Source organism: Nannospalax galili, unplaced genomic scaffold, assembly GCF_000622305.1.
Source record: "Nannospalax galili isolate Female #2095 unplaced genomic scaffold, S.galili_v1.0 scaffold639, whole genome shotgun sequence".
Taxonomy (NCBI): Eukaryota; Metazoa; Chordata; class Mammalia; order Rodentia; family Spalacidae; genus Nannospalax; species Nannospalax galili.
In genome coordinates this window covers 2,175,742-2,192,626 of record NW_008344644.1, presented here as the reverse complement: position 1 = coordinate 2,192,626, position 16,885 = coordinate 2,175,742, and the positions used below count along the sequence as shown (strand labels likewise).

Here is a 16,885-nt window from a genome sequence, read left to right as displayed (position 1 = left end):
ATAAATAAATATAAATGTAAATAAATGAAAAAATTAAATAGTATAATTTTTGAAAAAAAATGACAATGCAATTAGGAATAAATGTTTGAGGGTCAGATGAGTGAGGTAGGATCCATGTTTTTGTTCCTATCATGCAAAGTACAATTAGAAACATTGTTTCAGGATAAAAAGTTTGCTGACTGGGTGATCTGAGGTTTGTTCAGTGATCTGAATGGTCACTTTGAAGCATGGACTAAGGGTTCAGAATAAAGGCTGTCACACAGAATTCACAGTCCCTGGAAGTTTCTCTGTGATCTATAAACAGATATGTGAATCTTCTATACTAGAACAATGATAGAAATAATAAAATAAATTGTTTCAGAATAAGATAACCCAGCATCCTACATGAACCCAGGTGAACTGCAGACCATAGTCTTCATATTCTTTAAGAAAGCATATACAACTAAGAAAATGCTCAAATATGGGAAACAAAGAACTAGAAACTTTTTCATAATATTAAAGAAGCAGAAACATACATTTCAGAAAGTCATAAAAAATAACTGTGATAATATTATAAAGATCATTATAATATTTGAATATTGTATAAAACAATAAGCAAAAATAATCAAATATATGAGTGGATGTAGAAAGACTATTTAGTTAAAAATCCAAAGACTATGTATTTATTTAAGTGTGTACATTTTGTGTATTTTATAAACTGTTAAAAGTATTTAAACACCATAAAGTAAAAGTGAAAGCACTTTGCACAAAGCATCTCCTTGTTCAAGTACTTAAAGCAGTGATTGCCATAGAAGAAATTTAGTTCTTGTACAGTCTACTGGTTAGGCAATATGTAGGCTTTCATTCACTCATCTATAAAATGAGATACATATTACTGTAAACAGTAATATGTGATGTTCTTACCACTGGAAAGCAATTTTGGATGTCAGAACTTGATGTAGTGTTTAAGGCAATAATCAAAGATATGAAGGAACAATGCCCTACACCACGCTGTTTGTTGTGGGGTTCTCTGTAAGACAGTATCTTTTTCCACTGCCTCCCTTCCGGAGCTTCAGCCCACATTCTTTTCTTTCCATAGCTAACCCCTGAGAAACTTCAAATTTGGCACAAAACAAATATTTCCTCAGTTTTTAATCTCTCCTTTCTCTTTTCCCAATTTTCTCACACCCACAAATGTGAGGTCACCACCATTAACTTAACAACTTACTTAGGCTCTAGTCACTATATGCCCCATGAAAGGAAAGTTCTTCACTGACACTAATGGCGATCCGTTCTGAATCTGTGTTCTTGAATGTACAACCTACCATTGAGCCATCTGGAATCATGTTGTTCTGTCCTAATGGGGTGGTGATGCCCAAGGGTTCGGAAGATAGCAAAGTCTCGTCCCATGAAATCAGCTGCGGTTCCAGAGTACAACTCTCCATCTGTGTTGTGACAAAATAAAACCGCATGCATATTATTTAATTGAATTGATGCAAAGGAAACAACACAGCAACAATATGTTTCATTTTATGATGACAAACGTTATTTCTATCATTATGAAAAGCTACTTATATTTTATTCTATGTACTGAAAGAAGAATTTTATCAAATGATAATTCACATGTTAATTTGTGCTACTCATTGAAGACAAATGTAAGAAATCTGAGTAAATTCTGATTCAGTGAAGAATTCTAAAACATGAAACTGTATTCTTTCCCACACTGATGAACTTAGAAGATGTAAAAAATGCAAAATGCAAACTATATCACACAGTTTGCTTTTACAACTGTAAACTTCTTGTTGCTCAAATAACCTTATTTAGCAGGATGAGATGTCTCAGTCTTCTTTGTAACTTATTTTAATGGTCATTAAATGTTTGATGAGCTGTTTTCCTGTAGGCTCTGAATAAATGAGATTTTATTATAAAAGGATAGCATTTCTTTGACAATTTTTTTTTTTTGGCTTTTTTGAGACAGAGTTTCCCTGTAGCCCCAGCTGTCCTGGAACTCACTATGTAGACCAGGCTGGCCTTGAACTCACAGAGATCTGCCTGCCTCTGGCTCTGCCTCCTGAGTGCTGGGATTAAAGACATGTGCCACCAAGCCCAGCGACAATTTTCTTTTTAATTTTATTTCACCCTGTGGTGTCTGCATGGTGTGTGTGTGTGTGTTCTGTGTGTGTGGTACTGGCCCAAAGGTGACGCCAGATGTTTTTCTTCATGGCTCTCTACTTTGATTTTACTGAGGCAGGGCCTCTAGCTGAGTGAGCCTGGAGCACGCCAATTCCAGATAGTCTAAATATAGCCAGATTGCCCCCAGCTTTCCAGTCTCTGTCCCCTGAGTTCTGGGATCAGAGGCAGGGCTTTTTGTCAGTTTTGTGGATCCACACTGTTGTTTTCAGATTTGCCTGTAATCCTTTTATTCACAGAGCCATCTCCCCAACCTATTTTTAAGGTTTTGGTACACCTCATGGGAGAAGTGTTTTAAGTTGATATAAACTATTACATAATCAAACATAATCCACTACAGGTCTTCAGATAAAACAAAACTGTTTTGGAAGAGGAGACAACTCTGGCAACTCCATGCTGACCTGTACACTGTAGTTCATGATTCTACTATTTTTGACCCTTTGTCACTGACACTACATGAATTCCCAGTCAGAGTTTAGTAATGGAGGAGTCACAAACAGAGAGAAAAAAGAAAAATATAGATTGGAAAAGAAGAAAGGGACAAGAGAAAAGTTAGACTCACTGAATAGCACACTGCTTGTCAGGCAGTCAGGCTCTGCCTCCACACACGCGAATGATCTCATTCGGTTCTGTCAGCAGATGTACAAAACGGTGCCCCTATTTCACACTTCAGGAAGCCCAAGATTGCTCAGCTTAATGGTTAGGCAAGGCAAGGTGAAGATTCAAATCGAGGCCTGTTGGATTTCAAGCCTCTTACACTAAATTATACCACCTTTCAATTAAATGAAGCTTATAAAATTTATGTTTTATGTCCTTGAAACATATTGTGCCTCATATCCAGAACATTACAAAAGCGAAAAAAAGGGGTTCTCCAAATAACTCACAAGTGTTTTAAATTTTTTTAGACTTATTTTGTGTAATAAATCCTACCCGTATACTTTCATATTATTTAGATGAAAACTTTCTGTAAATCTTCATATAAAAATACTTTCTAACATTATTACACTCTATGTTCAGTTTTCACTCACATGAGATTTGTAGCATAAACTAGATATTTTCTGAGGTGCAATCCTGATCAAGACCTGTGGTATAGCTTTAGGTTTCTGAAGTGTTTTAATGGTTTGAAGAGTCAGCAGATCTTCGGAGGATAGCCAAGCCGAGGGAAAAAAATCACTAAACAGCAAACTGTCATTTTCAAACTGCCTACATAGGTATCTCGTATTGAAGTTGAAGTCAAAAGTTGATCATCTATTTCATATTCTGTAACTCAAGAGGAATGAGAATATTGCTTAGACAAGAAAATTATTACAAATCTTAACAAAATTGATAATACTATTAATAGTACTACACACATACTAACTATGGGATCTTTGGGATTCAAAATACCATGTGTTTTCATCACTTAATTAAACGAAAAGTGAAAATTTGACCTGTTCTCAAAAAATGATGCAATCATATCTTACTTGACCAAAGGCATAAACACACTTTTTCATAGCAACACTACGAAAAAGCTACTTACTCATTTCTCAGATCCTTTGACATATTTAAATGCCTGTCTTATGATTAAATTATATTTAAGCACTTTAACATTCACATTAAAATGAATGTTTTATGCTTTGACAATGTATTGAGAAATATGTATTTTTCTCATCTGGGGGAATAAATGGATATTGGTTATAATTGTGTGCGACAACTGCCTGCAGTGTTCACGTTGTATCCCTGTGAGAGGTTGCCTGTGTCCTCTCATTCTTGAAATTTCAAGATATTTAAATTGCTGATTGACCTTCACTATGGAGGAACCATGTTAGGTGATGAAAATCAGGAAAGGTGGAAACAACTAGAAATAAATGAAGACTGGAAATGTTAATATTAAATAGATCGTGCTTGACCGGAGACTGGATAGCATATGCTAAAGAAGAGGAAGGCTAGATGCTCACTCTTTCAAGCAGCTATTTTCTTAAGGATAAATGAAATGAATTATTAGAGTTGCTCTTATATATAAACTGCTCAGGAGGTAGACAACAACAACAACAGACTGATCTTTGGACATCGAAAGGTGTTTGTCTGTCTTACTCATTTGTTTGGTGATGTTATTATTTCCTATATTCACTGTCATTTGAGGATGGCAGGGCTCAGTACCATAGAAGGTACAGGAGATCCTGGTTTTCTTCTCTTTCCCCAACAGATAGGAAGATGGTTGAATAAAGTAGAAGAGGAATTCTATAAAAGAACTCAGTATATTACTGAAAAGAGAATTAAATTTAAAATTTGGCTTTTAAACAAAAGAGAGGTTGCCATTTAATTCCAGTTGCTTTCAGCCATGGGAAATCATTTTCTTCCCAAATATTACTTTTGGCACAAATCAGAGTGAGTGTTTAGAGCTGAAAGGTACCAGGTAATTAGGTGGCCATAAAGACATATTCTCTTACTGTCTATGCTCACTGCCAGTAGCTGTTTCTTGCACTCAGCCTTAGAGCAGATTTCCTGCTGAGATATCTACAGTAATTCTCATCATGGATAACGGCTCCATATAAGATATTACATCTTAGTTATTTTGGCAGAAACTTTAGGTGGCAAAATGCCCTATTCTTGTTTATTTCTTATTGAGCAGAAATATAATAGCAACTCTGAGTCTATGCCAGTTATTACATTTGAACATTTCTACTATGTACTAAAGCTGTGTTGTATTTTGTGGCTTTCTACAACTATCTGTTTTTGACTCTACATAATGTATTTATTTTCATAAGCATAATTGATGTTTTAGAACAGATAAGTTTAGCAACAACAACAAAATGTCACTGAATAAATTTTTGTAGTTTCTAGGTCATTTATTAAGTTCCCAAGTTATATATTGGTTCTTAAGCATAGTGGTAATATGTGTTCTGGAAAATCTGAAGTAGTATATTAATATTTTTTCTTTTAAGTAACATTTTTGTTTGGATAGATATTAAGCTCTCTATATTCAATAAGTTATTATATAATAAAACATAGCATGTGTCCATTTTATTAAGTTAATGGTAGAATAATATTTTCAAGGATACAGTCACTCTATCCAGCCAACAGGACCTTAGGACTCTGTACACAGAAACAGCACATGAGAAATTTGCTGGCTCAAAATTAATACATTGGACTAAGATACTTGGTGCTGACAGATATAACTAAACCTACACCTAGAAACTTCCAGACACCAAAGTATCTGAGCACACCCCCATTTTTTCTTAACTGTAACCTTTTAAAACTGTACCTAAGAAAAGCAGTTCACTGAGATGAATAAAAACAGTTTTTTTGAACATTATGTTCACCACAAGCTGAGTCCCTTGACAAGCAGGTATCAAAAACAAAAGCCATAGAATTTCTATTCACAGCTCAAAATAAAGCACCAATGTGGCTTAGATCAGTTAATGTCTCAGATTACAATTCCTAAGAAGGGTGTGGTGAGGGGAAACTGAAGAAGGAAAAATAAATTTCCTGATGAAATTTCAGCATCACTCGTACAGGTGAAAAGTGTGACACAAATGTGAGCAAATATCAAACAAACCTAAAGACAAGGCTATTATGTTGTTAACACCTTAAGTAGTTTCAGCTCTCAGAGTAGTGCAGTAATAAGAAACAGAAGAAGAAAAGAAGTTAACCTTGCTCTCTTTCCCTACCACCCTACACACCATGGATGAAATCCACAGTTTTATATTTTCCCCTTTATTGACCATTATCTATACACTAACACATATGCAGGCTTTGTTACATATGTTGGTCTTTTAAATCTGACACTCTGCTGTAGTTATGTAAGCACATGGCACAAAATTTAATATATAAAATTTATGAGGCATCGAACTTCCTAAATTCCTCATACATACCTACTGTTATGTTCCCTGTGCTTCTCAGTTATATCCCAGAAATACACATACACTAAAAACATAGCAGCATGCTATTAGACTGCCTTATTTCATCTCACAAATGCTAGTGGAATAACATGGCATTTCCATTTTATATATCAGGGAATTGAGTCTCAGAGAAGTTCAAATAATATTTTCAATTATATTTAATTAATTTAGGGAGTATCTTGCTTGGTCTAATACCCAGGGAGAGCATTTTCTAATGTCAAATTATGTTCTTTCCTGAGGCAATGCAGAGTTCCAGCGTGAAGATATAAACCTTAGCTGACAGTCTCAGACCTTTGAAATATATCTCAGTAATATCCCTTAATGATGGAATACTTGTAAGTTATCAGTGTTGCATTGCCTGGAAAGATTTCAGTGAAGAAGTGAAATTGCTCTCAAGTTAACTATTCCTTTCATATCATGAAAATGTGAGTTGGTATTTAATTAGTGTGGAAAATAGTAGGTTTTATCCTTATGCTGTGCTCACACCTGGTATTTATACTGAGCAGAGGGACATATGCTATCTTTAATAAAGATATTTTAAACAAAGTCAGATAAATATTTGAAGGTGAAAGAAATCAGAAATATTTTAGAAATAAATTCTAGAGTACTTTCATATTAACAAAGTAACAATTATTAAAGAAGGTTGACAAAATTAACTATTAGAATGATATGAAAAATTAAAGGCATATTATCAGATTGAGTATTTAACCCAGCTAGGCATCAATCAGGAGAAAAGAAATCCTATTTCCTATGGTCATCATTCTACAAACATATGGTACTTTGAAAAAAGGTTATACTAAATGATGATACATTAACCAAACTAAATTTTCAGCCATCATCTGGTTTTAAAGAATATTGGTTGAAACTGCTTTGCACTGGTATTGCTGGTATAAAAAGTTACCTTCTGCTAAGATCCAGCTTAACAGTTTACAGATGTTTTCAGTCAAACCTAAATGTGGGGAAGAAAGTACCCTATAACAGCCTAAGAATTTCTCTTATTTGCTGAAATGCAGATAGGCCTCATTAAACTAGTGAATATTCTTATTAAAGTAGTATAAGAGAATATAACAAGGAAAGCCAAAGAAGGAAATTATATGTACCATACAAAAATTAATTTATAACATAGATACAAAGCAAACAGCCTCATCAAAGGTAATTACATCTCTTGAATTAAAATGATGTTGCCTGGGCAAGAGTTGTGTGGGGTCAATGGTTCAAAGCACTTGTCACCAGTCTGATGACCTGAGTTTAGTGCCAGGCAGCCTAAAGGTGGAAGGGAAGAACAAATTCTTATGAGCTCAAACCTTCACGTGTACCCTGTGCTGCACCCTCTTTCTTAATAGACAAATGATTTTAATTTTTAATTTTTTGATGTAGCGGGGTAGTTAAGTTTGGACCTCCATGGAAAGCTGGAATTTCTGAAAGGTTCATTGTGCTTTCTCAGCCACACATCCTCTAGCTGAACCTCCCTCATTCTCTTTTACTTTTCATCAACCTATAGATCTTTTTCAAAGAAATTCTAATATAAAACCTAAACTTTAGATTTTCCTATTGTTTGTGGACTTCGTGTGGTTGCATACCACATGAGTTACGTAATGCTGATTGTCATCATCCTTTCTCAATAGAGTATTAAAATAAATAATCAAGCAAATCCCTCTGAGGAATATACCACAAGCTAGTGCAGCTTTAGGCACACTTTTACAGACTGCTTTTTGGCAATATCTCTAACTTTTGGTGTGCAATTTAAATAAATATAGGTTGCAAGTTAGAATAAAGTATGACTCTTCCCTGGTTTTTAAGGTGACTTTCAAATTCCAGCACATATCTTCAGGACAACATACACATGCGATCACTAAGTTACCCGTGGGTAGGGAAATTACAAGTTTGCTAAGTGTGTGGCTTTCCTCCAGGTTTTAAAAGTCCACGTAAAATGGTGCATAAAAGAATCAAATGGACTAAAATTCTCTACACTTGAAAGCAATAGAAGTGGCAATATATGCTGCAATGGTTTGATTTTTAATGTAACATTGATTAATGATAGTAAACTCTGGACAATAGTGGAAACACGTCTTTATGGTTAATGTAAGATTAAAGTATTATTTGCTCTTTTAAAAAAATTTTAAAATTTGATTTATTTATTTTTGTTTTTATGTGTATGAGTGTTTTGCTTGCTTGTATGTAAGGGCATCCACATCATGCAATGCCCATGGAAGTAAGAAGAGGGCATAGGTCCCTGGAACTGGAGTTATGAATGGCAGTTAGCTGCTTTGTGGGAGCTGGGAAATGAACCTGGGTCCTCTGGGACATCAGCCAATGCTCTTAACTGATAAGCCATCTCTCCATCTCCAAGTTGTACTTTCTTGAGTAGAAAAAAGCATTTGTACAAGAAAAAAGAAACCTATGAACTTATGACAAGCTAAGAATTAATTTACTCTTAAAAATTATATTTATTTTATGTCTTTGAGTTTATTGTCTTTATGTATGTGAGTGTTTTGCCTGTATGTATGTAAGTGCACCATTGTCATGCAATGCTCTATGACAAATAAGGTAATAATTTACTTTTTTTTTTTTTTTTTGGCTAGAGAGACAGTTCAGTGGTTAAGACTGCTCTTGCAGAGGACCCAGGTTCTATTCCCAGCCTCCTCATGGTGGCTAACAGCCACCCGTAATTCCAGTTCTAGGGGATCTGACACCCTCTTCTAACCACAGGCATGGCACAACATGGGTGCACTTACATACATGCAAGCAATACATTAATACATATAAAATATAAAATTATTTTTTAAAATTATTTTTATTTTATGTATATCATAAATCATATCTATATTGCCTGCATGTATGTGAGTGTTTTGCCTGCATTTATGTAAGTGCACCCATGTCGTGCAATGCCCATGGAGGGCAGAGGAGGGAGTAGGATTCACCTGGAACTAGAGTTACAGAAGGTTTTTAGCTGCATGTGGGTGCTGGGAATTAAATCTAGGTGCTCTATAAGAACAGTCAATGCTCTTAACCACTGAGCCATCTCTTCAGCCCCAGAATTAATTTACTTTTAAAAATTCAGCTAAAAATTGTATTTTGAAACTCATTATTTGTGTTGTATTATGAAACAAATACATTATAAGTTGGCAGAAAGGGAAAAAATATACAAATATTTTTTTTGTAGGCCTTGTGTGGTGATGTGCACCTTGAATCCCAGCATTTGGGAGGTAGAAGCAGGTGGAATCTCTGTGAGTTAGAGGGCAACCTGTTCTACCTCAGGAGCTGCAGCTGGAACAATAGGGAGACAATGTCTCAAAAAACAACAAACAAAAAACCAAATAATTTTTGCATAAACTTGTTGATATGCTCCAAAGGCTAAAAACTAAAATAGACAGGAAGAAGTAAAAAGAGAGAGGAAGGAAGAAGTGAAGGAGCAAGGAGGGTGGGAGGGAAATGAAAGAAATAAGAAAGGAGGAAAGGAAGGAAGACATGAAGTTGGGGGAAGAAAAGAGAAAGGATGAATTAGGGAAGGAAGGAAAGAAAGAGAGGGAGGGAGGGAGAAGGAAATATTTCACGATAATTACATCTTGTTTATATATTTAAGCTAACAACAATTTAAATTAAAATTTGCGTCTTCATATGTTCATATGGTTAAGCTGGGAGTGGTGGTACACGCCTTTAATCCCAGTACTCGGGAGGCAGAGGCAGGCGGATCTCTGTGATTTCGATGCTAGCCTGGTCTACATAGTGAGTTCCAGGACAGCTGGGGCTGCAGGGGGGAACCGTCTCCAAAAAACCAAAAAAAAAAAAAAAAAAAAAAAAGTATCCTAAATTATCTTTCAATACAGGCTGACATTTTTTCCTACTTCAATCCTACTTCCATCTTTTGAACAATGAGGACTCTCCAGCCCTCTGCAGCAGAGAAAAATAAACCCAGAAAAGGAATGATAAGAGAAAAGGGAAAAGGAAATCACAGAAACCGTAATACTGGATTTTAAGCAAGGAAGATACAAAGCTACGAAAGATGAAGATAGAATGCGTGCTTAGGCAGACATACATAAATAGATACTACAAGGAGTCAAACAAGGTACAAAAGGGTCTCTGCCAAATGCACCACCACTTACACTGATTGGGTTGATGAAACTGTGACAAAATTTTAAACCACAATCATCAGGATAGGCAATGTCATTCCTTCTTAATCACATCTCAAAATCTTTTATTTGCATATTTTTTAATCAAATGAAAGAATACATTGTAACAAAAATTAAAAAATTAAAGTTCAACCAAGGATGTATAATGATTGAGCCAACTAAACTATTTTAAAGATTTAGTTGAAGTATTTCCTTAAAATGAATCAGACTGTATAGCATCTTCAGTCCCGTCTGCATTAAATAACTACCACCATCACGACTTTGGCTGAGCCTGATCGCTAAACATAGTCACAACTGGGCTTGCTGACAGTTATGCTCATTCACTAAAGGAGTGCCAAGCAAGGTCACTGGGCCCTCAGAGCTGAGTATCCAGCCACTCTTCCCAGACAACTAGTCCAGCCTTGGAAGACAAAAGAAAAACTAGGAAGAACCTAATAGAGGGATGCTTTTGGAAGCCCTTGTCAAGAAACTCCAATGGACTTTCATTCTAGTTCCCTGTCTAGAACTTGTAATGCTAATTACTCTTGCCTTTACTTCTTCACATCTACTATTCATGATTCAAGGACTGTCTTCTTCCCTTAGAGAAAAGAATTATGCAGTTTGGGAGTCTTTTAGATAGACCCACTGAAGGGGTACTCCAACTGCCTCACCCTGCGTCCCTGTTCATCATGGAAGAAGCCAGAGCAGTCGGTGTCCCTACTCCCTATTAACAATTTGGGTAAACCCTTCAGAGGATGGTGTGATAAGAATAGAACGTAGGAATTGGCTAGGCAGTTAGTGTAAAAAGGCCCCAAAGAAATATAGCCAGTTTCTTGGCTAAAAGTCAAAATGTTCTTGGGCCTGTTAGTAACATACACCGTTCCAAAGGCCAAAAATGTCAAAAATATTTGGGAGCTTGTATCTAATCCTTAAAAGATTTTAGGATTACCTCTTCAGAGGGGGGGATGTTGGGGGGTGGGCATGGATTTGATTGAAACACCTTATATACATGTATGAAATTCTCAATAAAGTTTTTGTGGAAAAAAAAAGTCTCAGATTCAGTAGGGCAATCACCAAGACAACAGTTGGTGATATTTCTTTATTTTAAAGTATTTGAGACTATCACAACTGATGTGATGGGAAATCGTGGCAGATATAAAGAGCAATGTCACCTGGCTATTATTTATAGCAGATTCACTATTTGCTCGATCGTTGACTACATACCTATTAGAAGAGAGGCTGTCAGCAGTTTAGGGTCATATGGACTCTTCCCACGTCCATTTTCAAAATGTGAGTCTTGCAATTTAAAAACATTGTCCTGCAGATTAAAACAGATAAAAGTTTAATTTATTTATAAACAAGTGGTTTCAACACATCACTTAATCAGAGAGAGGTCGAGCAGTCACATCCAACAACATGGAATATTTTAATTTGTGTAAACTTCAGAAATGACTAAATAAATTAAGTCACTTGAAAGAGCTATTACAGGCCAAATAGCCACTTAGCTTGATGGCTTTTTTTTAAAGCAGTAAGCACACTGCAAGTGATACAGTGTAAGAGCAGCATTCTTCTTTGCTGGAAGAGAGCAATCTTCCCCCGCCCCCACAGGTTTGCCAAGACCTGTCCTAATAGCTTTAGGGAAACACATTTCAAGTTTATATGAAATGACTCAGTTTAATAGAGAATAAAAATTGCAGAATACATTTCGAGAATAAGTTCTTCTTCCTTTCCTTGTACATGATTCATTAGCAAGAACTAAGTAGGCATAGCAGTCTGGTCCCACTTGGTCCTTTGTGCAACTCTTGGGGTTTACATGCTTCTGCTGTATTTCCCTACTGAAGTAGCAGGTGAGGCACATACCACTGTCTTTATCTGTTTCTCTAAAGCAGAGTGTGCCTAGGAGGTAGCATCAAGGGAACAGCAAGAGTAGCTTTTAGGTACACAGAAATCTACCCCATCCTGGACCAAGTGCCCAGATGCAGGAGTGTACTTTTAAATACATGAAAAAATATACTCATGTACCAAGGCTGTGTGCAGTAGACCTGACAACAAAGTCATGATAAGGAGGCAATTGAGTCCCTGTGAGACTCCTCTGTCATGATGTGTCTTGCTACTGCAACCTGTGTGTGACAGTTGAGGAAATTTGGAAGCATTTCCGGCACTCTCTACAGATCCAGATGACATGGGATTAATTAGGTCAGAATATGTATGCTTTTTCCAGTAGCACATTAACTTGTCTACAGGCTGAAGTAAAATAGTGTTTTTGGCAATTTCTCTCCTATTCACATAAAATTATTTGCTACCCTAGAATAATAAATGGTGTTCATTTTAAGGTCAGTAAGAAGCACTTTATTTAACATTCAATATTTCTGATGGATCTAATGGCAGAATTTCAAATTAAGGCTCTTAAAACTGATTTAAATTAGAGAGATAAGTGAAAAGGGAAGCAAACCAAAAGCATTCTACAGGTTCATGTGAGTGACTGCAAATTCCCCATCCTGCTCTTTCCTTGCATTGACTCTGTATTTCATATTAGCTGTCCCTTACCAACTGTGTTTCTTCAGCTTGGTTCTGAAATTAACATTGTACAATGATTTATGGGTTTTCTGAGAATTGTGCTAAGTTATAGCGAGAATATTGGTGAGCTAGGCACAAAGCCCAGCTTGGCAAATAATCACATCCAGATATTTGGTTGCCATTTCATATCTCTGAAACCCTGAACCTCCTAAATCAATGTGAATATGAATAATTAACCTTAAAGACAAATTAGGAATATTACATAATTTACATAAAGAATTTTGAAGTCAGAAAATATTACTTTTCTATTAATATTCATATTATCACTACAACAAATAATATGAAAATTAAAAAAAAGTTGTTTACCAAAATTATCAAATTTATTAATGTAATATGAAAGACATAGTACTTTACTACTTGAGGTTGTATAACTCAGTAGACACCTAACGTGTTGTAAGTACTTCAATACTAAAAATATAACATGAAAATTATTGACATACTAATAAAATACAGAAGGACTTTTAAAGGAAAATTTCAATCCCTATATGGTGATTAGCATTAAGAACTAGTAAAAAAGGGAGTATACTTTGTAACACAAGAATGCTCGATTCTTCAAATCATAAAAGATATTATTAAAATCAGTATGTATGAATTTAATATTTATTAAAGTTATGGGAAGAAGACGAGAGAAGTGGTAGGAAGTGTGTTATAAAATATTTTTGCAAATATTATTTCATATTTTATTCAGAAACATGTTACAACACTGACTAGCACAGATAAACTACCCTTTCAGAGTACGAGATACATTGTTTCTAGGATTATATGTCCAAATTAATCAAATGATGTCAAGGAATATGGAAAATACTTCCAATGTCATGTAGCCCTTTACTCAAAAGGTGAAGAATTAGGCTACAGAAAAAGGCAGGTTAAGCATGTCAGTCATGGTTCAAGAAAAGATGAAAAACTATCCTTGGCCATGGAGTCTGGAAATATGCTCAAAGTCAACCTTCTTTTTGTTCAATCCAAAAATAAATATTCAGCTAATCACCTCTGATGCTGACATAATATCTTTCTTCCAATCATAAATTTTACTGAAAATTTTCTGAACATCTACCATGCAAATGCTCTCTCTTCTTACAGGATTCTGCAGAGTGGCAAAACAGGAGTTTCCTTTCCAGACCAGTAAGATGGGGACTTAGGAAAAATATATATACATATATATATATACAGTTTATGAATAATGAAATAAAGTTACTTGCATAAAAATTTTTGTAGTATAAACTTCATGCCCATTACATGTGTTATTGGGTCCAGGGATGCTTGAATTGGATGTTATTCCTGGTTCTGACTTTAATTAACTGTAGACACGAAGCCATTCCCCAAATTCTTCTAAAACTGAGTTGCTTTGTTTGCAACAGACTAAAAAAATTCATCTTTGATGTAAAAAAGTGTGGTAAAGTATAATTTATTCTCAGAAGTGTTTTCCTTCTTCCATTATTGATACTTAACACAGTAGAGTCATTTTGTCTCATGCTTCTCAAAATTTCTCATGCCACAGTATTTCTGTATATGTTCTTAAGTAAAAATTAACAGATGTTTACAATATGTGTAAATACTTTAACCTTCCACAGGGCACTGAAAATTGTTCTTTCTAATAGCAGACAAAAATCTCTTTGAAAAGCTTTACTGAAAGAAAAATCTTTGAAGTACAAAAAAAGATTTTATTTAAATTTTATTTTTAATAAATTTCTATGACTTTCTTACAATATAGTTTGATGGTATTTAGATCCCCTCTCTTATTCACATCTTCCCTAATATCCCCTTGACAATTAAATATACTCATATATAATATATATATATATATATATATGTAATAGCCTATAAATTCTGATTTGCATCCCCAAATATCATTCAGTATCGGTGCATCCACTAGGCCCACCAACAGTCCCATCCTTGTAAGACAGTCTTTCCCCCTCCCAGCAATCAACAATTGCTAAAGTTCCTTAGGTTAAGCTGGGAATTTTTAAAAATTTTTTACCCACTTCCCCATATCTGTGCTGAGATTTAGGTCTTATTTGAACTTTCTTGGGCCTTGTGCATGCTGTCAGCATTACTGTGAGTTCATACGTGTAACTAGCCAGCTGCCTGGAGGACTCTGTGTCCTTTTGGTCATCCACTCCCTCTAACTCATATAATCTTTCTGTCCCTTCTTCTGCAATGATCACTAAGTCTCGAGAAGCAGAAGTTTGAAATAGGTGTCCTTTTCAGGGATAAGCACTCTCTGGCCTCGTGTGTTTTTATACATTGGGCAATTGTCGAGTTTCTGTGTTAATCATCATCTGCTGCAGAAGGGATCTTCTCTGGTGAGAGTAGATGTATTCATCCTATGTGTGGAGGTTGCATTGAAGATGTGACACTTAGTATTATGCATCTCACAGAGACTTATTCTTTACATTTGACCAGTTCTGAAACTCTGCAATAGTCCCCATGTGTTGCAAGAAGAAGCTTCTTTGATGAGGGCTGAAAGGTATACTTGTCTGTAAATATTAGGATGCATAATTAGAATAAAGTAAGACTTTTTGGCAGAGGCAAATACTGATTTTCTTAATATGTGTATTTTCTTTCAAAATGTGTTTAGCTGGTAATCTGTTAAAGCACTTTACCAGTATTGGTACACTGGTAATCCTAATATTTAGGAGGTAGAAAAAGAAGGATCAGGAATTCAAGATCATCCTTGGTTACATGGCATGTTTGAGGCTACCCTGAACTATGTGAGATTCAAAAATCCAAGAAAGAAAGAAAATTGTAAGAATTTTTAGAAATTACAGTACAATTAAATCAGACACATAAAAATGCTCATAAAAGCATAACCATCCTTAACATATCTGTTTTAGTGTTTCTGCTTCCAATGAGAAACCATATAAAACATATGATAAGATTTAATCATTGTGTACAAACTCCATGACAGTATAATTGTGTATTAGCTTCCGATGTTATATGCAATATATCAAGTAGTTTATGCTCAGACTCTACTAAGAAGATCTTTTGAAAGCTGGTTGTTACTCAATGATTTTCTGCTTTGGAAGAATGTTGAGTAGATCACAAATGCAAATATTAAGACAAAAAATCCCAAGGTTCGTGGATGTAATTAAACTACATGGCTTATATGCCTTACCTAAGTGGAAAAAGTTATCCACTTTTAGTAATACATGAACCCAAATTTCACTGCACGGGCTCTAATTGCTTTCACAGATACTACCAGCATATCATGTAAGTTATTGTGCTGGGTTTTATTTCATGATTGCATCAGTTTTCAACGACTATTTTTAGCTTTCAAGACTATTCTTTCTCCTTTGTCTTGGGGATTTCCTGAATGTTATTGGACTGGTGAGGTAAGGCATTAAGGAAATAATAACTATGTTAATGTCTAATCCAAAGTCTTATAAATTATAAGCCATTGGTGACATCATGGCAATAAATTTCTTAAATCTCAATCTTGTCCAAGTAATAAATTTTGGCAATAATGTTGCAATTTAAGCTAGTTTATTTAATGATTAAAACATAAATGATGTTTAAGTAATTGACAGAAAGTAAATCCTTGCATGTGTGCAGTAGAATGAATATTTTATGTAGGGAATATAATACACAATATTTTATAAGAATTAGTACTTGAGACAATTTTTAAAGAATGTATATTTTTATACTTTATCAATTTTATTCTTTGTCTCCTCTATTTCTCACAAAAAAATCTTACATGAAACTATTGTGATTTCTCTGGCTTCCTGGATGTGCAATGATTCTGTGATCTTTGTCTGCAAGCGCCTTCCCTTCTGCCTCAAACACCCTTAGTCTTAGTCCTATCATGACTTTTTCTTAAGCTTAATTTCATGTTACTTCCTAGAAGAAGTCTTTAGTGGTTCTTATAAATGTATATTATACTAGTTTTCTTTGGTGCAATTTCGAATTAACAACTGAATGTGGGTAATGTTTAGACAGGACAAATCTACTGGCTTTAAGAAAGAACTAAGGTAATAAAATATCACAGGAAACATTGTGGTGTACTGCACTTTGACTAAAGGGTTCCTTTTTGGATCAAATTCATCCGGAACTTACTTTTCCTCAAAGGGTGACACTGGATTAGCACTGAACAATGCTATACAGACATGACTCATGTCTCTTTCTTTAATTCATAATAATTTAAAACAGGAA

The 16,885-nt window shown here is 35.0% G+C and overlaps 1 protein-coding gene across 11 annotated transcripts in view; it reads right to left on the bottom strand.

The window, feature by feature from the left end:
- Sema3a (semaphorin 3A) overlaps nt 1–16,885 on the bottom strand; it is a 540,175-nt gene that overhangs the window by 88,526 nt on the left and 434,764 nt on the right. For all 11 annotated transcript variants that reach the window (XM_029567263.1, XM_029567262.1, XM_029567260.1 and 8 more), the window contains 2 exons: nt 11,384–11,477; nt 1,305–1,424 (listed from right to left, as the gene is read on the bottom strand). In XM_029567263.1, coding sequence (XP_029423123.1) covers nt 1,305–1,424; nt 11,384–11,477 — 214 coding nt within the window. The remainder of the gene's footprint in view (nt 1–1,304; nt 1,425–11,383; nt 11,478–16,885) is intronic.